The 11,831-nt window shown below is 32.3% G+C and overlaps 1 protein-coding gene across 1 annotated transcript; it reads left to right on the forward strand.

The window, feature by feature from the left end:
* Nucleotides 1-2,031: 2,031 nt before the first annotated feature.
* LOC113400856 (toll-like receptor 6) lies at nt 2,032-7,034 on the forward strand. Its single transcript, XM_026640529.2, has one exon. The coding sequence runs from the start codon at nt 2,236-2,238 to the stop codon at nt 6,265-6,267; it is 4,032 nt and encodes a 1,343-aa protein (XP_026496314.2). The 5' UTR covers nt 2,032-2,235; the 3' UTR covers nt 6,268-7,034.
* Nucleotides 7,035-11,831: the final 4,797 nt, after the last annotated feature.

The following is an 11,831-nucleotide window of genomic DNA, read 5'->3' on the forward strand; positions in this document are numbered from 1 at the left end:
TTAAAATTATTAAATTTTTAGTTTAAACACTTTTAGTGTTATGACATAAATTTTAATATAACGGATTTTATTTAGATATTTTCATAAGCGATCGTCTATGTTTTTTAAAATTTTTATGTCACCAGCCGAAGGCAAAATTTTGTCGCTTTTTAGATAGAGTTAGTATACCATAAAAATGTATTTCGTGTAGCTAACATCCACTGTAGTCCTTCACCAAAAAGTTCAATAAATAATACAAATGAATCCATATATTGAATACTATGTCAGTCATCTTTTTGTTGAATTTATTTACAACGAATTGAAATGAAACGTTTTTTAACACAAGAATTTCATTTCAGTCACATTGCACCGAGCATGAAGTATTTTACTGTAGCTTTTATTGTTATAAAAATTATACGATCTTGTGTAGTTTTCCTTAAATATTCAACCGTCTCCCACGGTAGATGCAATTCGACACGCACGTGTCATGGCATCCGATGACTTTTGGTGACTCACGATAGCCCAAGCTCGTCTCAATGGACGTGTTTTTTCAGTTAACTAGCTTTAGTGGGCCTTTTATATTGAATACATAATTCAATTATTTCACACAAGATTAAAATCGATTGAAGTCATTTGCAAATTTACATATCCATTTCATATTTCACCATACGTATTGCTGTAAACAAAAATGAAATTAAAAAAGTCTTCATAGAAAAAGGTTTTTATGTTATTTTTTTTTTAATATGTTTGCAAGATTTGACGGAGACACACTAACAGGTGAAGTTAAATTAAAGCCTGTATTACTTAAACCGATTAATTTACGCTTTAATTAGATTTAATTAGATTTATTAGGAAAGGAAATTTAATTTCTTCCCAATCATTTTATTTAATGTATATAATTTTTTTTAAGTTAATTTTTTTTTAATTAAGTAATCTCAACTTCTCATTTTATTTAAAATTTGAATACTTCCACAATCATATGACATCATGTTAATGTTTGCGTTTAAGATTATTTAGTTAACTTTAAATAAAATAAAAACAATTGAAAAAACTACAGAGTTTTTTTTTTGGTTTTCTCAATCACATAAGCACTCAATAGCGGAACACTACGATAATAATGTAATTTTATTATTCACCATCTGTTACTCTACTAAGTAGTCCTTACAATGGGATTGTAGACCGCAATTCCCTTATTATTACATTTTTATTTATCTCGGATCTGTCAATCAAAGCATTCAAACGGTGTCCGCCCTCTCGTCGAAGTTTATCGAATACGTATTTCCTTTTCCTGTCGTATCCTAAGAAATGTTATTTTATCTTTTATTTCAATTTAGTTACATCTATTTATTTTGTAAAATCTTTTCATTTATTTAGTCGTAAAATTTAAATATAACCTTTTCTGATTCATAGTTAATTCAATAGTATTATGTTCTATTTTATAAAATCATTAATTTATTTATTTTTGATAAACAGTCCTTACTACTTATTTATTGGATTTAATGCTTTAATGTCGCTTAAAACTTCTAACCCAAAGTTTTGTAATTATAACAGAAAGAACATATTGTGTATTTTGTATGTATTGGGGCAGGAAAAGATATTTTGGAAAAAATATTTACTAACTTAGACGTACAAATCACTAAAATGTTTTATTAAAGTTACGTTTTTTTGTCAATCGGTTTGTATTTTAAACAAAATTTTGAATTGTGTAATTACTTATGTTTAGCATTGTACAGGTAAAATATTAAAGGAATAAATATTATGTTTTTCTATGGAGGTCAACTTATAACAATTGAAAAACTTTTTCCAGACAGTAAGTGTTTAAGGTGGCTGCCCGACCTCCTATGAGCTGTAACTTGAGTAGTGTTCATTGAATCACGCAGGCATAAGTCTTCTACTCTGCATAACCAATATTTTTAAACGTTTAAAAACAGGCGTGCCATCTGTTATAAGCCGATGTAGTGCGGGTCCCACCGATGGTTACAAAGACCTCTCACGTCCCGCGCTCTCTCCCCTCTTAGACACCCATGCGGCTTTCGTTCGTTCAAACTTACGTAGGTCAGTTACCGCCCGACCGCAGGGGAGCATGGCTGCGTCAAAACTTTTGCCGCGATCGCGCAGTTTCTGTTTACATGCGCTGTAATACGTAGTTTGATAATCAAAACAAATAAATATATATTGACTTTTAAGTGACAAAAACTATTTAAACAATTATAAAAGTGATTTTAAGTGACAAATGAACGGTGTTAATGTGAAAATATGACCAAGAACTTATTTGGAATGATTTCGTTTAAAGTTTGGATGTGTTTGGTTGCGGTGGCCGGTGCGCGCGCACACTCCGCGCCGCCCGCCCCTGTCGGCTGTCAGTGGGACTATTCGGACGCAAAGTTGAGTGAATCTAACTTTCTCACGTGTAACATCAAAACCATCGGTTCAGCAGACTTCTTATTTAAAAACATAACCACGGCGCAGGCGTATAACATCAACAAGTTGAAACTGACTTGTACTGATTTACTTTTCTTTGAAAGTTCTTTACACATGAATACAGGCAGTTTTTTGGGACAGTTACGAAAATTGGAAGACCTGCGCATTGAATACTGCAAAATACGTTATGTCCCGGCGACCGTTTTGTCACCGCTACGTGATTTAACGAGTCTGACTCTACGGTCATACAATACAGATTGGCCTGCCATGACTATGGAATTTCATGCTGAGAGTTTTCGTGGCTTAATGGAACTTCGATCATTGGACTTAGGTGATAACAATATTTATATGCTGCCATCTGAAGTGTTTTGCCCGCTTTTTAGTTTAGAGTCCTTAAATTTGACAAACAACAGAATACAAGATATATCTGATATTGGCTTCTCGGACTGGGGCAAAGGGCCTATTACTCCTGGTAAATCATGTAACACAGGATTAAAAATGCTTGATTTATCGCATAATAATATCTTGAGGTTACCTGACAACGGCCTCTCGAGCTTAAGATCTTTAGAGGTTTTGAAAATTCATAATAATTTAATTAATGAAATAGGAGATCGAGCATTTGTCGGATTAAATTCATTGAAGATTTTGAACTTATCTGGAAACAAATTAGTGGCAGTCCCTCCAGAACTGTTTCAATCGTCTCGTGTTATTAAGGAAATATCATTAGCTAATAACTCTTTATCTGTATTAGCACCTGGATTATTAGAAGGACTTGATCAACTTGAAAAATTAGATTTATCGAGAAATCGCCTCACAAATGATTGGGTCAATAGAGATACGTTCTCTGGATTGATTCGTTTAATTATTTTGAATTTATCATACAACGCTCTGGCTCGCTTAGACCCTAAGTCATTTCAAGATTTGAATAATCTACAGGTATTGATTTTAGATAACAACGCTATTGAAGTTATTAGTAATGGAGCATTTGTCGAGTTAAAAAATCTGCATCAACTTTCAATATCGGACAATAAAATAAAAGTATTGAATGAAAATGTATTCTCAAATTTATTTGTGCTCAGCCAATTATATTTAGACAACAATGAAATATCTTCGATACATGAACGTTCCTTTGAAAATATTACATATCTCCAAGATTTGGGACTAAATGGAAACAGCCTTAATATGATTCCAAACGGCATTAAGAGGTTACGATTTTTAAAATCTCTTGACATTGGTAAAAACAATATCACGAAAGTTACTAATACGTCTTTTGAGGGCCTGGAAGAATTATATGGACTACGACTTGTTGATAATCACATAAAAAGCATACCAAAAGATACATTTAGTACTTTACCATCTTTACAAGTTCTAAATATAGCTTCTAATAAAATAGAAATAATAGAACAAGACGCATTTAACTCGAACCCAACGCTAAAAGCTATCCGTCTTGATGGAAATAGACTGACTGACATTCGAGGTGTTTTTAACAAATTAAACACCCTAGGCTGGTTGAATATATCAGACAACAAACTCATATACTTTGATTACAGTTATATGCCAGATAGCCTTGAATGGTTGGATATTCACATGAATAACATAACAAAACTAGATAACGAGCAAAACGTGCAACAAAACATCCGAATGCTCGACGTTAGCTACAATGCCTTAGAAAACGTCGATGAAAGGTCGATACCGGATTCTATAGAGATCCTTTTCTTAAATAACAACAAAATTCACACCATTCATCCAGGTACGTTTATACAAAAAAGAAATTTAGAAAAAGTGGTTATTACGGACAATAAACTGAGAACCGTTGAACTATCAGCATTTACGTTGCCTCACATCCCGAAACACCGATCATTACCAAAATTTTTTATGGGAAATAATCCATTCGTATGCAACTGTCATATGATTTGGCTTCAGAAAATAAATCTTTGGAATCACATGAGACAATATCCGCGATTTGTAGATTTGGACTCGATTACTTGCGAAGTCGTTAGCAACAAGTACGGTGGGAAAGCGAATTTAATGGATGTTCCTGAAACACAGTTCCTTTGTTCCTATGAAACACATTGTTCTTCAAGTTGTTTCTGTTGTGACTTCGAGGCTTGTGATTGTAAGATGACGTGCCCTGAGGGTTGTTCCTGTTTTCATGATAGTAATTGGAATTCTAATGTTATTGATTGTTCAAACGTTGGATACACTGAAGTTCCAGAAAAAATACCAATGGATGCTACTGAACTTTATCTCGATGGTAATGATTTTGGAGCCTTAGGAAGTCACTTATTTATTGGAAAGAAAAAATTACACAAACTATACCTAAACAATAGCAATATTGCGTCAATGGATAATGATACTTTAAATGGATTACATGCACTCAATGTACTACATCTTGAAAATAACCATTTGACGGAACTATATGGTGGAGAGTTTTCTCAAACAAAACATTTGCGAGAGTTATATATAAATGATAACCTCTTGGCAAGTGTCGCTAATAAGACTTTTGAAAACTTATCATCACTGCGTGTAGCACATTTACAAGGAAACAAAATATTGGACCTCGATAAAAAGTTGGCTCATATCGTTCACCTAGAAAATGTGAATGTACGGGGCAACACTTTCACTTGTTCCTGTGATAACTTAATGTCATTGCAAAATTGGTTTAAGAAGCACTACGAAGATCCATCAGAAATGTTGTGTTCAGCTGAAAATAGTTTGACTTTAAATTTAACAGTGTTTGATGTGATGGATAAGTGTCGTGACTCTGGTGTTATGGACAATACTATACCTACTGAAAATCAACCTTATCAATATGATGAAATCAGTACTATTAAGTTAAATTTCGTACCTCTCCTAGCTGTAGTATTAATAAGTGTAATTCTTATTTTATTATTCGGTGCTCTAGCATATTCGTTTAGACAAAATGTAAGGTTATGGGCACATTCTAAATATGGAGTCAGGTTATTTAAAAGTGCTTCAATACAAGAGAGTGAACTTGATAGGGATAGATTGTACGATGGATACGCTGTATATAGTTTATTAGATGATGATTTTGTTTCAAAAGTAGTAGCGCCTGAAATGGAACACTTTGGTTACACAATGTGTTTTCACTATAGGGATTTACAACATGCACCCGAAAATTATTTATCAGAGCAAATTACTAATGCTGCTGAATCTTCAAAGAGGCTTTTAGTTTTTGTTTCTTTTAATTTCTTACAAAACGAATGGTCTAAAATTTCATTTAAAGAGGCGATAAAACATGTCATCACATCGATTCACCCTTCTTTAAGACGGCATAGAGTAGTTTTCATATTAACAACAGATGTAAGCGCTTTAAATTTAGACTTAGACTTTCAAAACTATTTAAAAAATTGTAATGTATTGCTATGGGGGGAGAGAAAGTTTTGGGAAAAAATGAGATTCCTTATGCCCGATATTTCAAATTTACATTGGAATAAGGACACTATTAATTATACCCATGGTGTATGTCCAAATGGTAGACGACATCCCTCTCGGTATACGGCTTCGCCGACGGCGCCAGAGCTTTGGTATAAGTACGATGCCATTCCTCCCCAAACACCAACCACTGCCAATGTTGGTATTAACATAGAAGACGATACCTCAATGCTCACAAACACCACATTGACAAGTCAAATACAGGAAAATGACAATCCACATCATAGTTACATTTCAATTGATACACAAAATTATGAGCAACCATACTCAGGTCGACCTAGGCCACCTAATACATTACGAAAACATCCCGCCCATAACTCCCCTTCAATACTCGATGAGCAAGGTTATTTACAACCCCGATCTTCAGTACATGATTGCTTACCTCAAACCCATTCGGCCGTACACAGATAACATGTTACAAAACTCAAATGTCGTTATCTCTCAAAGATATTTCTTAATGGAACAGCACATTCCATGCTCATGTGTAGAATAGGCTACGTTTTAGTTGCCCATGCCTTATAGATACGTGATAATTTTACAATATTTCGGTTAATACATTCGGCCAAATAACTAATTCGTTCCTCGTAGATTTCATAGGGCCTAGATGTTTTGAATATATAAAGAGACTGTATTGTTAAAATATCGCATACGTATCGGAATTAAAAATAGCCTTATTGTTCAGAATTGATTAAATTTGAGTAATGTAACAGATTTATTAGTGCTAAGTTCAGAGGAGTTGTCCTTTAAGACTGATAAAATTTAATTGTATAGTTTTACAAATTGCCAGTATATAAAGTGGATGGACTTTAAGTATTTTGGTATAGTATATTATCTCATTGTTACCAAATATATTGTAAATATGTGTAAGGTAAGCATTATGTAACATATATCTGTATAGTTTCCTAGTCATTAATTAAGTTTGAATAATGTTGATATTTCTCGATAGATAAAATGCTTCATAGTCAATAACATCATTAACTTAGTCATAGTCTGTATTATTATTCCTTGTAGTGAGATAATGGATTGTCAAAATGCCTAAACTGTATTTGATAAGACGAAATTGTTTATATAAAATGTTGTTATTGACTTCGTAGCAAAATATACCTAATATAATCAAATTTCGACTGTTAAACGTGCTGATAAATTAAAAAATAAATAAAACTTATCTAAATCTAAAATATACTTTTTATTTAAATCCTTGTAGAATTATAAATTAACAAGCACTTAGCTATTCATAAAGCAATTGACTTAAACTGGTATTTCCTTATTTTACCTAATTTATTTAAAATTCTAATATATCTTGAACATTGAAATAATAACTCATATTGAATTTAATTAACGATTGATTAACGATAGCTAACATTAACAACATTTTAAAGTTATTTGTTTTTTAACTAGTTTTACCGACAAAGAAAGAGCTGTTATAATAAAAACCAAACAGCGTGGTAATATATAAGCTCCGTTGTCTTCTGGCCTTGGATATTGAGAAATGGATAATATGAAAAAGGTTCAAAAAACGATTCGCCGACAATCATGCTGAACTATAATGATGGAGCCCAGCCAGGTAGTCGCCCCTAAGTAATATTTCAACCGTCACGGATATACCATAGCAGCCATAAAAGAAATTTACAATAGCTCTAGTGTATTCGAAACTAGTTATGGTATTTGACCTTCTGTCATATAATGTCCGAAGTCCGTAGTTATTGATTTTTTGTAATAGATTTCGAAGTGTCAGCTTCGTCGCGAGCGACATGTGGTGTGAGTTGTGACATACTTTGAATGACCGCCGACCGTCCAGTTTACTTTTTTCCAAACAAAATACCCAAAAGGCTTTTCTGGAACAACTGTCATTCTATGTCTTAACATCTGACGTAAATTAAAAATAAATGATTATATAACATTAACCTTTGGAATGCGGTGCATATGTCCTACTTATTTCATAATCTAAATATATTATTAACAGTTTGTAGATTTTTTGACTTTGACTTTGAATCGATAATTATTATAAATGTTAAAGCTTGTTTGTTTGTATGTTTGTTACTTTATCATACAAAAACGGCTGTTCGGATATAAGCCAGCTTTTACCGTGACTTATTGCTTAGCCAAACCTGGCTCCAACACTCGCAGGCAAAGTCTCCGTCGAACGCTAGTATTATATAATATGTAAACATTTAACATTAACCTTTTCTCACGAATGTAGTCATTTGCGTCAATTGTCCTCTCTTGTATTTAAAAACTTCAGGATCACCACCGATGATTGTGGTTTTATCGCTCGGAATAGTGTTTAAATTGTGTTTATAATTAATCTCATGCTCTATTAAACAAGGCAAATAAATCTGCAAGTATCGTTTGAAATTCTGCTGTTGTAGGAACCTTATTGGAGCAACGTCTTGGAATAAACTCCCATCGTCTTCTTGGACGTAAAGCCGCTACCGCTAAAGCTTTTTATTGAATTATTACTATTAGACGTAATCTTTGGGACAATTGTAAATCATATTCTATTGAATCACAATAAAACTTATATACTTATATTTATAGTATATACATATAGTTCAATTAAATTATTGTATTGTATTCCTTATTAATAAAGATTAATAAATTTATTTCCTGATTAAAATAAATCGATGAAATATCTTTCAATTCTATTAGATAATGTCTGATACATTACCAAAACTATATCTCATTTGTGGATACCTGCTATCAATATCCGGGAATATCCGACCTATCTCGGGATTTCACGGTTAAACGCACCATTGGCTCTCTCGATCATCCCAAATGTCCCAACTATAGATAAGAAATTGACCACAGATAACAAAATGAAAACGTTTCGTATTACCTTTGTTGGGTATTTGTAGACTTATATAAGTTATAAAACCAGTTACTGATAAGATTCAATGGTCTATACTGTGACGGAAATCGAAATCGAGGCAATTTATCGACCAAGTTTAAGCCAAATACCTTTATCGTGTATTGATTAAATCGTTACTTTTGTATAAAGCTAATTAATTAATACGTTACTCGATAACGCAAAGATGGCATTGATTGTTTTTTTGTATTATTATTAAATTCAAATATATATTGAATTGCATCGTATTCGTGTTTTAAAACGAATATTTTGTCAATTTAAACGTTAAAAGATAATCTTTGCAAATAAGTTTTAAGTTAAGCAAAGAAACATACTGTAAAGGTACCTACAGCTGACAAATAACTCAGCTTTCAGAGGAACGTACTCCACACAATTTAAGTATATCTTATTTAAAGGTGTTTGCTCAAGAACCTGAAATCTTCTATTAAGTTTTCAAATCTTAAGCTATCATGGCATTTTTCTACGAATTAATTTAACGCAAGAATTGAAGATATTAACTATTTTATTCATATAGAGAATATACATAGATATATACACATCACGTGTTCAAATGAAACTCAATCTTATACTCACGGTACAGATCGAGTCTATATACAATCAAAATGCAACATAGGTACCTATTACAGATTTACCGCACCTTTATTAAAAAAGGTACCTATATTATAATTTCTCTAATATTTCTACCAGTAATCACTATCTAACGGTTTTATTTAACAATGTTATATAGAAGCTTATTTGATAAACAAACAGACAGTAGTATCTTCTTCTTCCGTCGAATCAATAATGTCAGAAAGAGATGAGACGGTTGATGAAATACCAGGCTTATATCACGAAATTATAACGCTTTTATGTGTAATTTTATTATTTCGTATAGATAGTTAGACTGGCAAATGTACCTGATGGTAAGCGATCACCACTGTTCATAAATGACATTGGTACTGAAATTAATAGCAATCATTCCATCACCAATGCTCTACCAACATTGTCAGCTAAAATGTCAAGTCCCTTGTGCCTGTAGTTACTCATTTAGCTTTCAAACATGATGAGTCAAGTTGTTGGTAAACCAAGACCCAGCTTACACAAATCTGCGATAGACATAATATCATACCTCCTAAACTAATAAAATGCACAATTTGTTCCATTTAAATAACTTGATTTGAATTTTATTTAACAATTTTTTTAAATAAATAAATATTGGACAACATCCCATACATTACTGTGATCCCAATGTAGTAGCTAAAGCACTTGTTTTATGGAAAATCTGAAGTAACGACGGTACTACAAACACCCAGACCCAAGACAACATAGAAAATTAATGAACTTTTTCTACATCGACTCGGCCGGAATCGAAGTGGCGTACCCATGAAAACCGGTGTACACACTACTCGACCACGGACGTCAATATATTATTTTTTTTAAATTGTTTAGATTAAGCACTTTAGGTTTAGTAACTTTTAGATTTTCATGTATTTGAACACATTTAAAATACAATTATTCTAAACGGACTAACCGTGCGTATTAAATTATAATAGATATTTTGATAACATGCTAAATCGATTTAAAAACATTTTATTATACATAAAAATGATTAAATTAGTAAGAACGCGTGTAACACATTTAACGGTTTTTCAAAATCAAATTTTGTTTTTTATTTTACTATAATTTACCGCGTTAAAGTAATAAAATATTATCTGAGTTCTCTCCTCTCGTCTTGTGGATGTATCTTAACTCATAGACTTCAATTATGTTTGTGAATATTTGTCCAGACGTAGATGTCCAAGTCACGATCAGTTTATGTAATAAATTCGCTAAGCTACACTTTTGTAATAATTGTAATAATTTCGACCGTATCTCTATGTAATTTATGAGCACATAACTTTTGTATTTTCACTTTGAAGTATTATTGTATGCCTACAATTATTTGCATAACAGTCGAACCAGAAATGTTGAGTCATTCAATCTGTATGTTTAAAATTAAGTTTGATATTTTTTTTTATTTATCCAAACATCGTACACAACAAAGGAATGACTGATCGCAGTTCAAGCTCGTATCAAATCAGATAGCATATTTGTGTGGCATTTGATCGACGTCTGATATCCAAGGCCACCATTTCTATTTTCGATAATAACGAAATTTATTTGGTCGGTCAATTCATGCCACCCGCTGGTTAGGCATGGCGTTTCACACTTCGAGTTGTTCGAGCAGGCACAAAGGTCACGTCCTCTCACTCAAAACTCGACCGGGAGCGTTTTGGTCGGAATTGGTTCGTGACAACTGAGAGATACTTATCGTGATTTTCTTGGCAATTCCGATGCACTGCTCAGTTGTTAGTAAGGGTAATGGGAGCATGAGAACGCGGGCGGACTTGCAACTAACCAAATTATTATTAGACAAATATAGAAGTGTGTTTTCGGAGCAATCATTGTGTTGAAACTGGTCAATTATCTTTTCGTTTTGAATCGAACAATTGACGCTTAGTTTACAATGAAAAATGTATTATAAATTAATAGTACTACTTACTTCCTTTTCATCAAATAATATTTTTCAATAAACGTGACATTTTGTTTATTATTTAGTTTTCTAAAAGTAAGCTCGATCACGATGTAATTGATAAAAACAACGACCGATACAAATGATGAAAAAAAATATCTGTACTAATTTAAAAACATGAACGTATCGTTATTAATCGTTATCTTTATTACTTGAAATTAAATAAAAATATATAATTCTACTATTTTATTTTACGAACAACGACTGATTCACTCATTCACTTGGAATAATGAACGACTCTTTTATTAAAACAAAACTAAGATTATAAACAAAGAGTGTGAAATTTGTGTGGTAGTTATTGTATTATAATAAGTTTATTTTAATACAATGACTGTGTGAGCGACGGATTTACAATCTAACATAATATCAACGTTTTAATTCCGTGATCCTTAAAATTCACGTCAAAATACCGTTTATAAAAACCTAGTGTTCCAATCACGTTGTAAAATATCAGAAATACCTACAACAAAAAAATATAAATCGAGTTATGGGAATTCGGTACCGGATAAATCACATCGAGAACACTGTCACGAAAACCCAAAAAAAAAAAAACAAACA

The sequence above is a fragment of the Vanessa tameamea genome, chromosome 11 (assembly GCF_037043105.1).
Source record: "Vanessa tameamea isolate UH-Manoa-2023 chromosome 11, ilVanTame1 primary haplotype, whole genome shotgun sequence".
NCBI classification, from domain to species: Eukaryota; Metazoa; Arthropoda; class Insecta; order Lepidoptera; family Nymphalidae; genus Vanessa; species Vanessa tameamea.